At 41.4% G+C, this 16,800-nt stretch overlaps 2 protein-coding genes across 4 annotated transcripts; both read right to left on the bottom strand.

Moving 5' to 3' along the window:
• Positions 1 to 628: 628 nt before the first annotated feature.
• Positions 629 to 11,195, bottom strand: hps5 (HPS5 biogenesis of lysosomal organelles complex 2 subunit 2). Of its 3 annotated transcripts, none has more exons than XM_077596437.1 (23): positions 11,109 to 11,195; positions 8,909 to 9,016; positions 8,357 to 8,467; positions 8,183 to 8,247; positions 7,891 to 8,083; positions 7,609 to 7,739; positions 7,316 to 7,534; positions 7,167 to 7,238; positions 6,922 to 7,010; positions 6,673 to 6,851; positions 6,440 to 6,598; positions 5,920 to 6,079; positions 5,647 to 5,812; positions 5,269 to 5,415; positions 5,133 to 5,201; positions 4,303 to 4,820; positions 4,113 to 4,233; positions 2,438 to 2,587; positions 2,244 to 2,363; positions 1,902 to 2,015; positions 1,387 to 1,493; positions 1,041 to 1,314; positions 629 to 968 (listed from the first exon to the last, which is right to left on the bottom strand). In XM_077596437.1, exons 2-23 carry the CDS (start codon positions 9,014 to 9,016, stop codon positions 908 to 910), a joined length of 3,333 nt encoding a protein of 1,110 aa, XP_077452563.1. In that variant the 5' UTR covers positions 11,109 to 11,195; the 3' UTR covers positions 629 to 907. The 3 variants fall into 3 exon arrangements, with proteins under 3 accessions (XP_077452563.1, XP_077452564.1, XP_077452565.1); XM_077596438.1 differs by having other exon boundaries at positions 11,104 to 11,157; XM_077596439.1 differs by lacking the exons at positions 629 to 968; positions 1,041 to 1,314 and having other exon boundaries at positions 1,816 to 2,015.
• A 44-nt stretch (positions 11,196 to 11,239) lies between these two features.
• Positions 11,240 to 16,663, bottom strand: gtf2h1 (general transcription factor IIH, polypeptide 1). The gene is made up of 15 exons (XM_077596440.1): positions 16,294 to 16,663; positions 15,821 to 15,990; positions 15,556 to 15,748; positions 15,223 to 15,388; positions 15,039 to 15,132; positions 14,810 to 14,959; positions 14,621 to 14,700; positions 14,233 to 14,366; positions 14,072 to 14,153; positions 13,893 to 13,981; positions 12,766 to 12,883; positions 12,574 to 12,664; positions 12,364 to 12,479; positions 12,029 to 12,121; positions 11,240 to 11,880 (listed from the first exon to the last, which is right to left on the bottom strand). The coding sequence occupies exons 2-15, from the start codon at positions 15,972 to 15,974 to the stop codon at positions 11,794 to 11,796; spliced, it is 1,647 nt and encodes a 548-aa protein (XP_077452566.1). The 5' UTR covers positions 15,975 to 15,990; positions 16,294 to 16,663; the 3' UTR covers positions 11,240 to 11,793.
• Between the last annotated feature and the right edge of the window lie 137 nt (positions 16,664 to 16,800).

The following is a 16,800-nucleotide window of genomic DNA, read 5'->3' as shown; positions in this document are numbered from 1 at the left end:
CAGTAACGCGAGTGTGAATGTTTTTTTCTCTTCCTGATTTATGATTTATTAGCAACCAGAATAAGTTGCGTGGAGGTCCAAATCCCCGAATGATCAAGTAATCATTAGCTTGACTTATTCACTGCAAGTCCAAGTCACACAGTATTTGGTAGTTAGTAATAGAGGAAATTTGATATTCAAAATGGCAAATGACCACCGTTGACAATCAAATGGGAATCCCCAATTTTCTCCTTTGATGCAGCAGGTGTGCGATACCATCAACAGAGTCATGAATGATTCCACTATGGTTAACTTATTAATACTGATCCATAATAGCTTTGGCTGGTCTGCATTCAATCAGCGCGTGCAAATTCTAGCAATATAGTACAATAAAGGCATCAATCATTCTGAATAAGTTTAGTAATTCAAAAAGTGAAAAATTAATGAAGAATTTGTAATGTTTAAACACAAATTAACAATGGAATAACTTGAATTTTAAACTTAGGGATAGAGGAAATAACTCAGTAGGGTCACCTTTGACCAATGTTGTGCATAAAAGGGTTAAACATGCAAATGTTATATGTTTATTTTCTATAACCTCAAGAGAGTCTGCCTATGACTAAATACAAACGCTTCAAATATAGGAGAATGGCTGTTATGTGATTTATTTATTTATTTAAATAATACCTGGTTAGAACACTGTATATTAGTACACATTAAGGTCTTGGGCACATGAAAAAAACTTCACAAATCAATATTGCACCAATAGTACATTCATTTGAAAAGCAGATATAAATAGTTTCCGTGCAAAATAGGAGTTTTAACAGTTAGTACCTTCATTGATAGTCAAGCAAATAAATTAATCATCCCTTTGCTGCAAAGCTAGCATCAGGTGGACTTTGTTGGGTTGGCATCATGCCTGGTACACTCAGGCGTGTTGGGACCACAGGAAGCGATCGCAGCGCTCCAGCATGGTTTGAATGGCTGCCCTGCAACACATATGACGACTGGCCCGTCAAACAGCTGGACGTTTGATCATGAATGACGCCGACCGTACTCACCGTTGCCTCTTCTCGGCCATCTTAAGCAGCTCACACACCAACTGGGAGTGAGGAGAAAGACTCAGCTGCACTCCGCACTCCTCCAGGAAGGCCTCAGCGCGCTCCGGGCCGACCGCGCGGGCCAGGCGCAAGATTAAGTTCTCGGTGCTGACTTTCTTGCTGCAGTCCGTAGAACCGTTGGACAAGGCGTCTCCGTTCAGCTCCGACGAATGGCCGCCGTCTTGACACAACTCCAACAGAAGCTTCCACTCAGACAAGCTTTGAGGCATCACACCTTGATGACAGAAACAATTAGTATCTGTCTGCGCTGTTGAAAGCACGTGAAAAGATGGGAAGGGCAACACACCGTCCGGTTCCTCCAGCAGGCTGATGTTATCCAAGTGGTAGATGGTTGCCAAAGCTTCATCACGACGCTGCAGCTCACAACACAGGTGGAGGTATCCGGTCCAGTAACTGCACACAGTGAAATTGTTTGCTCCGAGTTGTGATCTAGAAAACCTCGTTTTATTGTATGGCACTGGCAATGCATCCAATGTTCCAGTTAAGGCTAATCTAGAAGTTTTTCTAAAACTTCAAATTTATTTGTCTTCTTTTTTAAAAATGGAAAAACAGGAAAGATTTTTAGAAATGGTTTTCATTATTTTTTCTAAAACTACTGTATACATTTTTTTAAAATATTTTTTGATTAATGATATGATTTTTATGAAAAAAAAACTTATCTGAGAGTTACAGATATTTTTTTGCCAGAAACATGAGGACAAAGAATATGATTTACTTTTACATCAGAAGATGACTGGCAAAAACCCAGATTTTAAAAGGTGCAACGGCTGCATGTAAACATGGCATCTAAAAATGAAGCACCCATGACTGCGACAGGTTTCCGCCATCTTCTGCTTGGACGACAAGTCGGCGGGAAGTCGAATCAGCAAAGACAGGAGACATCCGTAACCCCAATGCAAACAATGAGAATTCCACCTGCAATGTGAAACCCGTGAGATCTGGCAGTGAATGATGGTATTTCAGTGCCATTGACGGTCCGATCCATTTCATCCGAGAGGGTTGAAAGGGATCGTTCGCTCCCATTTCGAATGGATTGTACATCTAACGCCATAATCGGTGCCAATGAGTTAAAAAAATTATGCGGATAGAGACCGACATTACATCTGAAAATGACATAACACATTTCAACATTGTTAATGAGACCTGGGCTGTCCCTCGGGCGTCAATGTATCGCATTGCTCTGGTGCATCGTGGGTAAGTGCCAGCTCAAGCCACTCATGTCGCAGCAATTCCGGATCAAGCAGAGACTGCAGGAATGGTAATCTAGAGGAAGCCATCAATACGTAGCCACACATGTAATGTTGTCTTCCAGGAAATGTGTAAAGCAGAAGGTGTACCTGTGCTCCTCAGGTTGGGACATGACCAGATTATCCAGGTAGGCCAGGAAGTGACTTTTTTGAGCCATCTGCATCACATCTGCAGGTGTAACGGTGGGATAGAAGGGGGTGAAGGAGCGGACGGCAGCCTCGCCATGCTTCGCGTACAGCCTATGATTTAGGGGGAACGGGGTTGGTTGTCACAGTTGGTGCAACTCCAAAACCAGAGAGAAGTGTTGGGCAATATTTTGACTCTAACTTCTCACATCATTTAGAGGTAAGAAGGAATTACTAAATTTAAGGACAATGGTTCCCATTAGGGAACAATGTGGACAAAGGTACACATTTAAGTCTAACTATTTACAAACTTAGTTAGTTCAGTTTAGCCAGAAAAAGAAATTAGGGTTGTTTTTCACAATTGTTCACTCCATCATAAAAGATTTCTATTGTCAAAATAGGGGGCATGGTGAAATAGTTTTCCAAGACCTCAGTTGTATACATTGTACTAAAAGAATGAAAAAATAGTACCGTAATTACTCGAATATAACACGCAGGTTTTTGCAAAATAATTAATTCCAATAGTTGGGGGTGCGTGTTATAATCAAAAACTATTTTTTTTTTTTTTTTTTTTTTTGTCTTGTTACATGGCCCTTAGCCTGGTGCTTTTTCTTGCCAAATAAATTGAATTGAAATTGAATTGAATAAAATAAATTACAAATTTTCGATTGAAAAAAGCATTGTCAAACTCACTTTGACGCACGGATTTTACGTCATCTCGTAGAGCCGACGCACGGATTTTACGTCATCTCGTGAAGCCGACGCACGGATTTTACGTCATCTCGTAAAGCCGAGACCACCACTGCCCCCCTCTAGCCTCGTACCCGTCTCAGTTCACCCTCTCTCAGTTCAGTGTTATAATCAATAACTAAAATAAATTACAAATTTTCGATCGAAAAAAGCATTGTCAAACTCACTTTGACGCACGGATTTTACGTCATCTCGTAGAGCCGACGCACGGATTTTACGTCATCTCGTGAAGCCGACGCACGGATTTTACGTCATCTCGTAAAGCCGAGACCACCACTGCCCCCCTCTAGCCTCGTACCCGTCTCAGTTCACCCTCTCTCAGTTCAGTGTTATAATCAATAACTAAAATAAATTACAAATTTTCGATCGAAAAAAGCATTGTCAAACTCACTTTGACGCACGGATTTTACGTCATCTCGTAAAGCTAATCGGATGATGTGTTGTGGGAGGAAGAGGAAGTGGATGAAGGAAGCGTGGACGTTGATAGGATTCTCAACGAAGAGATGTATGAGAGGACAGACAAAGAGAGAGAGGAACTTTTCATTTGAAGGATTCTAATGAATAAATATGTTTGAACAAAACAATCGTGAAACGAAGAAAAAAAGGTAAGATTTCTGATTTTCGTCAGCGGGAAATTTTAGGTGCGCACTATATTCGAGTACTGCGTTTTTCCAGATTTTTTTGGCCCAAAGTTATACCTGCGTGTTATTTTCGAGTGCGCGTTATATTCGAGTAATTACGGTAATAAAAAAATGGCAGTGAAACGCAACCATAGCTGGAGTGCATATCCTATGTATACAAAGAAATGACTATTCTTAGACATGTTGATCATAAAAAAATCCTGAAAGAGTAAAAACTCTGATGACCAAATTCGTCATGTTTTACTGACCTGTGTAAGTGAGCAAGGAGAACCGGAGGACTCCAGGGCTGCAGTTCTCTCAGGTAGCAAAGTGATTTCTGTAAATCTCCTTTGTGAATGACATCCACTACTTTACTGGATTGTGTCACACCTATGAAAAAAAACACTCCATTTGTTACTCATTTTTAGCTGCAAAGAATGAACATTTCATTTCTCTGACCAAGCATTCCCTGGATGAAGGAGTTCTGCACATCTAGATGCTTCTGGCAGCAAAGCAGACACATGCGCCTAATCCGCTCTTGGTCGAGCAGAAAGAAGTAGCGGCGCAGGAAGGTCGTGCAGCTCAATTCCTGGACAACTTCTGGCTCCCTGAAGCAGCTCAGTTCGGTGTAAAACGTTGCCAGCTGGGTGAGATCGGCCAGGAGATCGGAGGGGAGCGCTTTGGGGGATAACAATCGCACGGCTTCTTCAGACACCGTCGTCTCGCTCTCTGAGGGAAGATGATTGTCTGCCTCTGACTCAGCGTTCTCTCGTGGAAAGCTCTCTGTGGGTCTTTCTTCTGGTTTCTGTGTGTGCAAAAGAGGTTCCCACGTATCTCGATCTGCATCTGAAGGAGCTACAGCCTCTGACTTGGGTAGAGCCGGTCCGAGGACTTGCTCCAGCGTCTTCAACCATATTTGGAGCGTTCCTCCTATGAAATCTGGATCCAGAAGAAGCAAGGGATCTTGCATCTGGGACCTGTCAGTAAAAGGTACATCCAAATATAAGGTGAGAAATAACTGCTTTGATTTGTGATTATTACTCATTTGTAGTTGTGTTGAATTTGATAACATTTCAACTGTGGAATCCCTCATTAAAACTCAAGAGATCTGTCTATTCACATTTCAACATACAACGACAAAAATGTGGACTTTTGTTGTTCACCCTTTTGACTGAAAAGCGCCCTCAAATCAACAGGAATTTGATAACCAGGTTAAAGCCAAATTATGAATTCTAGTTCAAAGCGATAGTTGCTTTCATTTCATCATCAGCACAATTTCCCGTACTTACATGGCCTGCTCTGTGGCCGACTGAAGTTCAAGCAGGTCCGACTCTGTGTGGGACACGTCTGCATAAACCCTGTCATGACAGATTATAATTGTTATTAAAATGTCACGACTTTACACTTGAATCTTGGTGTACTCACTCAGCATCTGCTTCATCTGGAAATGAAGCAAAAGTGGCGGACATGTCAAGATGCGCGCCCTCTCTGAAGTCGGGTCGCTGCCAGAGCTCGGAGTTCATCTGCAGTGTGTTGATCCTCTCAGTTGTCTTCTTGACAAAACTAGAAACACTGAAAGGAAATAAGAACAAAAAAACATGAAGTGCTTCTCACATTAAACTACGAATTGTTTGGCAGGTGCTTGCGATGCTTAGAAATGAAACATGACCTTTTACAAACAGAGGAATGATATGAAAATGAAACTTCTAAATCTTCACAGAAAGGGGAAGTCATTTGTTTGTTTCACTTGACTGCTTGGATAAAAAGCATAGAAATATTCTCTTCCGTGTTTCCCCATTTCACCTGTCTTTGACGGCCTGCAGTGCAATGCGGGGGGGTTTGGGGCGGAATGAGAGGGGCAGGTGGAATTGAAGACCTTGCTCTGATCGCTCTTCTTCAGCACGCTCACCACTCATCAGATCTGAATCGAGATGAGGGTGTGGCGCGAAACCCGAAGATGGATGGAGCACTGGTGGCGCACGATGAGAGGTTGGAGACAACATGCGTGGAACAACCGGAGGAGACGTGAATGCTTTCGCTTTCAAGGCAAGCGCCAGTGTTTGCAACATCTCCTACCGTGATCCACTTGATCTTCATCATGCGCAAAGCTAAGCTCTTTGAGCCTCTCTTCCTCCGATGCGGACTGATTGATGAGGGAGCTCGTCTCTTCGTCCGATTGGCTGCCTCGCCGGCTGATAACTCGGTAGATACCGCAGTCTAAAACGTTGAAGCTTTCCTGCAGTTTCAGAGGAAGCGACATGTTAAAAGTACGGCGGCTGGGAAATGTCAGCCATGTTGCAAATTCCCCCCAAAATTGCCAATAGATATAACAGGAATGCAAAATGATAACAACGGAAGTAGCCCAACAGCATAAGCAGCTCTTACACCCACACACACACACGTCTGTCTGTCAAACGTCACGCAACCATCTTTACTGGATGACGACTTCTGAAAGGCCGGTGGTCAAAAAGCAAAGCATCTACCGCTGATGCTGTTGTTTGTCTACTTCAGTTGTGGATGATAGGCACGAGAGAGAGGATCAAGATATGGATTTTAACATTCGCGTCAACATCCAACAGAGGTATTTTTCACGTACATGAGATGAGATGCTGCTTCTGCGGCTACTGCAAGCCGAGTCCAGGGTTTCCAGCCTGGCGATCAACTCATCCAGTTGACTAATCAAATCCGGGTGAGTGCTTGAACTGAGCTGTGACCGAAGGTGTTCCAGGCGGTCGATGGGAACTGATTTCCTCGCCTGAGTTACACAAAATAAGGTCAAGGTGACAAAAACAACCATCGATAATATTTTTTAGTTATTTGCCAACGTACCCGACCGATGCTGATGTTGTGCTGGAACATACAGCACACCGTAGCCGCCAGAGTCCAGGACTCTCGTCGCAGCAGGCGTTCAACACAGCGTTCTGCAGACAAAAGTGAGAGGTGGGACAGACGACCCCCGGCATGGAGGCAGAAGAGATCATTGCGGTAGACTGCGATGTCCAGCACATCTGCAACAGTAGAAAAGGATTAGTTAACTTACTGTAAGTCGACACGTGTGTGAGTATCAATTTCAGTTACCTTTTAACTCTGTCCATAAAAGAACTTGGCCGTTATGAGGCGTGAAAATATAAATGGCTGAATCCGTCCAGGTGAGCAAGTTTTGGTCTCTGTTGATAAACTCACAATTAGGTTTCTGAGGAAATATGTTTGTGCCCAATCTTGATGAAATAAAGACGTTTTTTTTACAATTCTGTTCTGATGTACCTTTACATGTTTATTCTACGACTAGACTGAAACAGTAATTCAAATGTGTGCGTCATTACCCAAAAGATAGTAGTTTTGGAAAGGCAATTGATTGGGGGCTCTTCTGCCCTGGATTGTAATGGGGGTCTTTTCTGTTGGAGAAAAAAAGGATTTTAAAAGCTGTCACGTGTTAAGTCTTTAACACTAAAAACAGTGGGGTTATTTTAACCTGTATGTGATGAGAGGCAAAGGAGGGCAGTTGAGTGCCTGTTTGAACTGCTGGGTGCTTAAAACCTCGCCGTTAAAACTGGCTTCCCATAACCGAGACCCTGGCCGAGCACAGTAGAGCAGCTGAGGCTGGCCCATCAACAATCCCTTGCTTTGACGGAAAAAACAAGCGCCATACTCTCCGTCTCGCTCCTTGTTCCCAACACGCCAAAACTTTTCTCTAGTGACGGGATTTCAAATCAAGAAAAGAACGATTTAAATGAGAGTCTGTTATTTCTAAACACAAGAACTCACCTCTCTGTATCACAGAGATAACAGCGGCTCAGAGAAGATACCAACAATCGACCGTCCTGGTACCCAAGCTGAACCACTTTGGAGTCAACAGTGGTGACAGTCTGAACAGGAAACATTACGAATCCTGAACCCTGCAGCACACAAAAAACAACATAAAGTAAGTAATAAGTTTTATTGACTTAGTTGAATTCAACACCTGAACATGCTTTTTTTTCCATAACAGTGTGAATTTTATATGACAGGATTAATCGTCAAAAGAAGGCACAATACTTGTGTGACTACCTTTCCCATCTTAGAGGATACTGCTCGGAGAAAAGACACCTTGCCTGTCGAGTCTCCCACAAAGACCTTGAGCGTGTTGGTGTCCCAGCAGAGTGCAGTGATGTTTTGACCCCTGTGCTCCCAGGACACGCTCACTCTCTCTGGACGACCACGCCGCTCCAGTTGTAGCTCCCACACTACCACCAAACCCTGACTGTAACCCCCACAAATGCCATTGTCATCATCAAGACACGGGGAAGTGTAGGTACAATGCGCCTGACTGGGCTTTGAAGAACAATTTAGGACTTTTTACCTTGTCGCAATAGCAATAAAGTCTTCATCGTGTGGACAGCATGACACCTGAGTAATAGATCCTTCCTGAAAGGTAGCCAATGTCAATTAATCAGGAATGAAGTGTATCCAAGAATGAATTTAATGTGCAGCTGCCCCCGCTGAGGTATTCTTTCAACATAGACTTGCTTATTACCTTGTGAGTAAGTATAAGTCTTTGTTTCCAACCCTCCCTCTGAATCAGGTGCAAACCTCCGGCCGATGTTCCTAAGGCGAGCCACTTCTTCGACACAGCCAAACACATGCACTGAAGCACAACACCGAGAAAATACATAAGTAAAACGGGCAGGAAATTATGCATGCTAAGTCATAAACCTTGATTTGATGAATGACAACTTGCGTTAGGTATGCATAACCTCTCGCACAAATTGAAGTGGCATAAATTTGGCTGACTTGCAAATTGAATGAGGAAGGTGGCCATTTACGCATCATATGTTGACAATATGTTAAACATTTGTATCATTTTTTTCTTGATATGTCAGTTTATCATCTCTTTTTGAGTTTTCATTGAGTGTACTTAAAAAAAGAAGAAAACAATAAAGTATTGGTAATAGAATAACTCTCCATCACAAATAAGTCATGTTAGCAATTACAAATAAGTCAATTAAAAAAAATACAAAAGATTTTTCAACATTTTGCTCCAGAAAAAGTGATTGGGTTGGCTTCAAAGACATTTGATTGTATGTACCTTGAGCCGGCTGGAGTCTAAGCGAAGAGTCGAAAGAAGAGGGTCCAGACAGTCGAATTCTGCCAAAACATGAGTGTGGACCTCTGGTACGACTGCTACCCTAGGCATCTTCCCTCACGGACGTCCACAACCGGAAGAAAAGCAGACAGACAGCCTTTAACCGTCACGTTTTCTCTTGGTCACATATTCAAGTGTGCTTGCTATCATATGACTCTCAGCAGGATTCCTAAGTTTCTCTAATTGGCTATCCATGACTCTAGTTATCTAAGCAGCCAGTGTTAAATGGCTGAACTGTAAAAGGAATTCATGTGCTTAAAACTTTAACACAATATTTTCACAGGGGAAGTTTTTAGTAAACATTCCCGTATGTTGCCAAACATTTTAAAGCATTGAAATGTTCCTCTTACTTTTTTTAAAGTAAAAAAGAGATTAAAAAAAATTGCATTACGCCATTATTTCTGACCTAAAAGGTTGATAATCATGAATTATAATGCATTGACACTAACAAAGTAGAAAGGCTGAGTTCATTCTGAAACTAAGTGATCCTGTATTAACTCGGTTTTTATAATATGAATGAATATTTCATATTAAAGGAGTATTTGCCAAACTGATTATCCCTGCTTTGGGGTTTGGATAGCAACCTGTGCCTTACACGCACTGGTGGGGAAAACGCTCAGACCTTAATGAGTAAAAAAAAAATAGCATTCAAGATCCTGTTTTGCATAAGGGAGAGCAGTATTCTCAAGAGGGATTAGGTGTAGGCAGCTTAATTGGAAAAGTGCAGTCAAAACAGGAAGAAAACTCCACTTGTATAATTATATTTGCTGTTATAATGTGGTAAAAATGCCGAGTGGTTAGCACGTCGGGCTCATAGTTCTGGGGTTGAGGGTTCGATCCTCACTGTGTGGAGTTTGCATGTTCTCCCCTGGGTTTACGTGGGCCACTCTTGAGGATAAGCGGTACAGAAAATGAATGAATGAATGTGGTGAAAATAGTATCTCACTGTAGCTGATTGGCGTCAAGTAGAAATGAAATGTTCTGTTGAAGCAGTATCAATATAGAATTTGTAGTTGTGTAGTACAACTATACCACATCGTGCAGTGTTTCTGTATTTTAGGCTCATTTAAAATATTTAACACAACAAAACTCGAGCAAAAGTGCATGTGGTAACTGAATTGAATTGAATGGTTTTATTGTCATTATACAAGTACTATAATGAGATTTAAGGCTTTGCCACAAAGTGCACAAATAACAAAAACAAACAAATAATCAATAAATAATATATAAGTAGTCAACAATATAAAGTAGGGAAGTGCACAAATAAAGAACAAATAAATAATAATTATAAATAATCAATAAATAAGTAATAAAGATGGGCATTTGGATACAAATGCCAGGTGGCTACTTCCAAAAAATACTTGATCACATTTTCATCCAGTATTAAATATCAGGGAAAAATGATTTTTAACAGCAATAGACATCACCTCCATTTGAATGGGGGAGATCTGCCAAGGTTGATCATGATTCAGTACCACTGACGGTGACAGACGTCCAATCCATTCGGACTCTGAGGGGTTAGTCAAAGCGGATTGGACCCCTCTCACCGTCAATGGTATTTAATGCTATTGAATAGTTGTGACAGTTGTGGTCAATTTTCTTTTTTGGGAAGGATACGGGAACGTCGTTTGTCACATGACTGTACCCGGAAGTTCTGTGCGTTCAATATTTAGTATAGCAGTAGAAAGTGACCTCGCCGAATTAGATAAGATTAGATCATTACATATCCGACAGCTGTGAAATAAAGTTAGCGAAGGATCAGCTCAAGTGAGGTCGTTTCGGCAGAAAGTGACTCACAAACAGCGAAAAAAGGCGAGTCGGTCACGGGACTTGAAGTCTGCTGACTCTGGACATAATAACACCTGTCTTTCGATTAAATTGCACCTCACCGATCGTAGCCAACGCTATGACAATATTATAAAGAAGGTTAAATTGGATCGCATTCCTAATAGAAGCCCTTGATGTGATGTTTGAAGACGATAGCAAATATGCTAGCTGCTTTAGTTTAGTCTTTGTTCAATTCCCAACGATCAAAGGCTGAGTGTGAGCACGAAAATACATCAAATAAACAGCAAACTCGTGTACTTTCCGTCTCCCATTTCTTTCTCTTTTTTATTTCTTAAGAGGTAATCACTCACGTTACCGTGGAAGATGCAACCGAGCGGCCAGTTCGTCGACCCTAGCGGTGAGATAGAGAGTCTCTCTTCCTCAAAGTGTGTTGACAACTGACCATGTTTTCAAGCCTAATGCATGGATGACACGCCTGCATGCAACTTCCAACAAAACGCTGTCCCTCTTTAATTCAGAGTAACATTTTGTATATATACAGTACAGTGCAGACAGATTCAAGACAGTGTGACTGCGCTTGACACACACCGCACCCGGGTGTGAGGTGTTATTGGAATATTGCTAAATTCACTAAATATGGAATACTTTTTCCATTCATTGTCCTTTTCCCAGAGGGGTTTCCTGTGTTGGTATGTTCAAGCTCACCTCTGCTTGTCATCCTGAGAGGTCCCAGGACTGCATGATTTCCATGAGAAGTGTGATCATATTGTCCCATTAATAAAGTCCCATGACTGACACCGATCTCTTATTCGTAGGGCGAATGCAAAAAAAAAGTAGGAAATGAAGTTTTTGTGACTAAAATGCCTTATGCCTTGCTTAAACATTAATGGATTCAGCAGCGGCAGCATCTGTTGATGTCTTCATCACAAGCCTCCTGTGAAGACTGGCTGCGATACCAAGTCTCAGCAAGCGACGAACGCTTCCAAGGGACATCCTTGTTTATCTGGTCTTCATTGTCCTTTGCTTACAAACGTCTGGCCTCAGGTTTTCCTCAGCATGCGACGTGTTTGCCAGACGTGGAACTTGCTGTACGCCGTCTGAAGCATTTGCTCTAAGTGTGATGTGAGCTGCAGAGGAGGGTCAATGAGACAAGATCAAAGAAAGTTAGTCATCCATGTGAAATCCCCAAGTTGGCTTGAAACAACTAAAATATTTGTAGAAGTTGGCCTTAATATGCCTATGGTGAGAGAAAAAGACAGTTTTTAGGTAACTTACATTCTTATTTAAGTACTGACGCTGAATCTTCTCTTGAAAAGGACAGAGCTTGGTCGTCTGAAATCTCTCGAGGTTGGAGTTCATTTTTATCAACTGTATAAAAAATAAAGACACGATGTTTCAGATGATCTTATTGCTTGCCGTTGATGATAGAGATCCAATTCATTTAAACTAGAGACTGGCCCAGTCAAAACTAATTAGATTTCCAGCACTGTCAACGGCAGGTCATAAGTTAACAGTCTAAGGTTGCATTTTTGAAATTCAGTGTTAAGCAAGAATCAGTCTAAGCCCTCTTAAACTTAATACAGACGCATTAAAAAACAATTACTAGTCACCTTATCTTCCAGAAATGGGGTATTGACAGGAAAACAAGACCAAAAATGTCTCAGTAACTCCCCAGCAGCTGTATAAAGATGCTTCAGTTCACCTTGTATATCAGATGGTACCATTTCTGCAAAACAGCACAAATGAGAAAAGGCAAAGAACTGAAACCAATTGGAGGAGAGAACAAAAAAAACAAATGGTGTATACGGGTGGAAACGTACGATTTATGGCTTGCTGCGATCCTGTCTGCATGAGGAGGCCGCCTGGAGAAAGTGCAGCGATGGCAGAACTTGCTGCTGTGCTGGTCAAAACCTGCAGAGGGATTGTGGTAAGACATTTCATCTCCAAATAACTGATACAACTTAAAAGACACAGTCATGACAAATAAAGAAGCAAATGGTGCTAGATCAAACCTGAGTTAGGTTGGGTTTGTAATTTGCCATCTCATGCTGAATGTGGGTGACGGAGTTGATGATTTCTTGGCTCGTGGTGTACTTTAGCGACTGAAGAGGCACAGGACCATGAGCGTACCTGGCAGGAAAACATTCAAACTGTAAGAATGCATGCAATTGTATATGTATATATGTATATATGTATATATATATATATATATATATATATATATATATATATATATATATATATATATATATATGTATATATATATATATATATATATATATATATATATATATATATATATGTGTGTGCGTGTGCGTGCGTGTGCGTGTGTATATATGTATATATGTATATATATATATATATATATATATATATATATATATATATATATATATATATATATATATGTGTATATACACACACACACACACATACATATATATTATATTAGATTACTTCTCGTTGGCTGCTCATAAGAACATCAGGGGCACTGGCTCGCAACAGCATCCCCGGTAGCAACTCTATCATAGGCGCCGTTCGACGGGATGCGACCACAGATGCTACAAGCTAAAAGGAGCCGCTAGCCAGCGCCCCCGAAGCTCCCATGAGCAGCGGGGCGATCGCTGCTGCTCGTTGGCAAGTGGTCGTGCGTTATCCGATTGTGAGGACATTTGTGTGCATCATTTTCGGAATATTTTGAAGGGAATAGTACAACAGCCCATCGATAGCAAACGTGAGGGTGGAGTGTTTGTTCTGTTTACGAGTGCGTTGTGTGGAAAAAAAAAACCAAAGCCCCCCGCCCCTTTTGTGCCCCTCTCCCCTCGGCGAAATCCGCCCAATTTTAGTTAGATTAAACACTTTATTTCTATTAAACCACTAGTTATGTGTTACTTTGTTAATAGATGGGGAATTAGAAGAAATAAAACATTTTTCCAATCCAATATCCTGTTTTTGGTGTTTTTTCAGAGGGCTGGAACGAATTAATTTGTTTCCCATTCATTTCAATGGGAAACTTCCGCTCGAGTTACGAGAATCTTGTCATACGAGCTCAGTCCCGGAACGGATTAAGCTCGTATCTCGAGGTACCACTGTATATATATATTATTATATATTAAACAAAGGAGGACAAAAGGCCAACCTGTCTGACTTCTTGAGATTTAATGCAACCACCTTTGGTCCGTTTTCCCTTTGCAAATCCTCATACTCTATGGCTTCTTGTAACTTCACCTAAGAAAAGTTCCCATTATAAGGAAAGCGAGTCCATCAGTAGATTTATACATTTCTATTTAGTGGTTAAAAAAAGCAGGGCCATTTTACCTTCTTGATAGGAGGCTGAAAGAGGTCAGAATCTCGTGAATTTCCATCAGTGCTGCTCGTTTCACTTCCTTGGTCATTCTCACTTAAAAACAATTCAAATTAATATCTGGGACTTGGACATCATTTTGAAAAGCTATAGCTATTATTTTTCATAGCCATACCCCTTGCGTGAACCTGCTGCCAGCACCATAGCACTGTGATGGTTGAAGCGCTTTATAATGGCGTAGTTGCTGCTCTCCTTCACGCTTCTGTTAGAATTTGAAGTGGAGGGCAGCGGTGTGCTGACACCATAACCCTGCAACACAGATCATTGCATGTTATCAACTCAGCATAGGCACGGATGATAAGTGGATTTTATGAATGAATTTGAGTTTTTTTTTAAATTCATCGATTAAATTAAAGAAAAGCAAAAATATTGGAGAAAAAAACCCAAACAAATTTGAGATTTGATTTTTAGGGCATATCGCCCAGCCCTAACTCATTGGGTGCCATTGATGGGAGCAAGTAATATAATGTTAAAAAAATAATGATCAAATCATTAACTCTTACCTCATCCAAAGTTTTATCTTCTAATGACTGCAGGTCAACAAGGGGGTTTTTAACTCCTTGAACCACCATCGATTTTAACCCTTCACAAGAAAAAACTATATTAAAAACAAAACAAAACCTCAAATAAAAACAAAATACATTTATACTTACCTTTGAACAATAGATTTGTACCACCTCACTGCTTCCTACCTTTTTCGTCTTGCTTGGCACACTCAGTAAAGATGTCCTGTGCGCTGGTGTTGATGCGATCTCGGTGAAAATATTGCGACTGAAAAAAGCTTGTCCAGAACTCCTTCTCCGTCAAGTTATGAGGCACATTTTCACAATACTTCTGCTTGACTGCAACGACAAGTTGAGTCCATATAGTTTGTGCAGTCACATACACAAAGAAATTTGTATAGAGTGGAGTCACATTTACCTGCAGGATAGGTTCTGAAAATGGATTCAATTATATCCGCCGTTAAATTATATCTCAAGCCATTGCAGCCATCTGTTTGAGGCCGAATATCTGCCTGTAAATTAAAGAAAAAAATGTTAATTTTTTTTTAGCACAGCTCAAATTCAAGATGAAATTCTATAGGACAGTTGGCTAAATCACTCACCAAAAAAGCTCCAGATATTCCAACTTCTTGTTTATTGTTACAAACTGCGGGGTCTGCGTGGTTTATGCCTCCTGACCGGTTAGCCCAGAATTCCTCAGCACCGATGACTTGACTGACCACTAAATCTTTATATAATTGAAAAAGCACTGGGTCTTCTTGAAGCATCCTACAGGTGAAAATATATATATTAAAGATTGCTGGCCCATGCTCCATAGCAACAAAGTTTCAAGGCGATGGATTCACAAATGACATCGGAGCAAGACTTCCTATTTAGATTCTACAAGAACGATAACAACAAGGATATTCAAGTGAGGAAAAGTTCTTATAGCTCACCTGTTTTTCTCCTCTAGTTCTTTGTTGGCTTTCTTTTTGAACTTGGGCAGGAGCTGCTGCAGCAACTCTTTGGCAGCCTCCCGGTCTTTGAGTGCCGTGCTCTCGTTGGAAAAGTGGAATGTTGTACTTTCGCCGGAGTGAAGGACGAGCTGGAGCTGAATCTTCGCCTTTCCATCGGGGCTGATCTTCTGACCTGAAGAAAGCAGAATTAACAATCGGCTCCGCTCTCTCGAAACGGTCGTGTTTGGATGGAAAGAGCTCTCACAGCGAATATCCGCATAAAGGTGGCTGACGGTAAAGCGGTCTTTGCCCTCCGGACTCCAGGCTATGCGTTCAGCCATCAAGTAAAGAGTGCCATCCTGTTTCTTCTGGCGAACCTTTTTCAGCACCAGAAGAACTTCTTCTGAGAGTGAGGCCATGGCTCGCAAGTGTTAACTGAGAGAGCAAAGAGAATGACATTGATTCATTTATAAAACACGTATATATGCTTGAGAGGAATAATAAGAACGAGTCTTCACAAAATCTACACATCGCTTGTCATCTCTGCAAGATGATTGCAATAACTGTCGAAACACCGTTTCATATATGACTCGGTAAGTCATAATAAACCACTTCCTCAAGCCATATAATTACTTGATTGTGTTATACAGGACTTCAAATTAAGGGAGCTGTACGTTAGCTAGCTGAAACAGTGAAGAGGAAAAGCTTGAGAGAAGTCGGCAGAAAAACTTACTTTACCTCAAAAGGATGGACTCCTCAGCGGATACTGCACTTTTTATTCAGCACATTATCTCAAAATGAATATCTGATCGGGTGTGACTGGGTGTAAACGAGCCATTTGGCTCAATATTAGACTAATCTAATAGTGAACATATAGACTTCAGCACCGACATAGCTGGCTGACACTGTGTAACATTCTTAACTGTCCGGCTATAAAAGATAGCATATCATTAGTTCCGACCAGAAACGGTGCAAACAAAGAAAGCACTGTTTAAGCTTTTCATTCATTCTTTTCATACCGCTTATTACCCAACATTGGTCAAGGGGGTGCTGGAGTCTATCCTAGCCAACTGTGGCCAGTCGACGGGGGACGTCCTGAATTGATTGCCAGCCAATCGCAGGACTCAATGAAACAAACAATATGTATATTAGGAATGTCCCGAAGTCATTAGCGCGTTGGCCTCGCAGTGGGGGACCTGGGTTCAAATCCAGATCGGTCCACCTGTGTTCGTTCTCACCGGGCCT

This window comes from Stigmatopora argus, chromosome 3 (genome assembly GCF_051989625.1).
Source record: "Stigmatopora argus isolate UIUO_Sarg chromosome 3, RoL_Sarg_1.0, whole genome shotgun sequence".
Classification (NCBI taxonomy): Eukaryota; Metazoa; Chordata; class Actinopteri; order Syngnathiformes; family Syngnathidae; genus Stigmatopora; species Stigmatopora argus.
The sequence above is the reverse complement of the archived record's forward strand: the minus strand, read 5'-3'. Positions and strand labels throughout refer to the sequence as shown.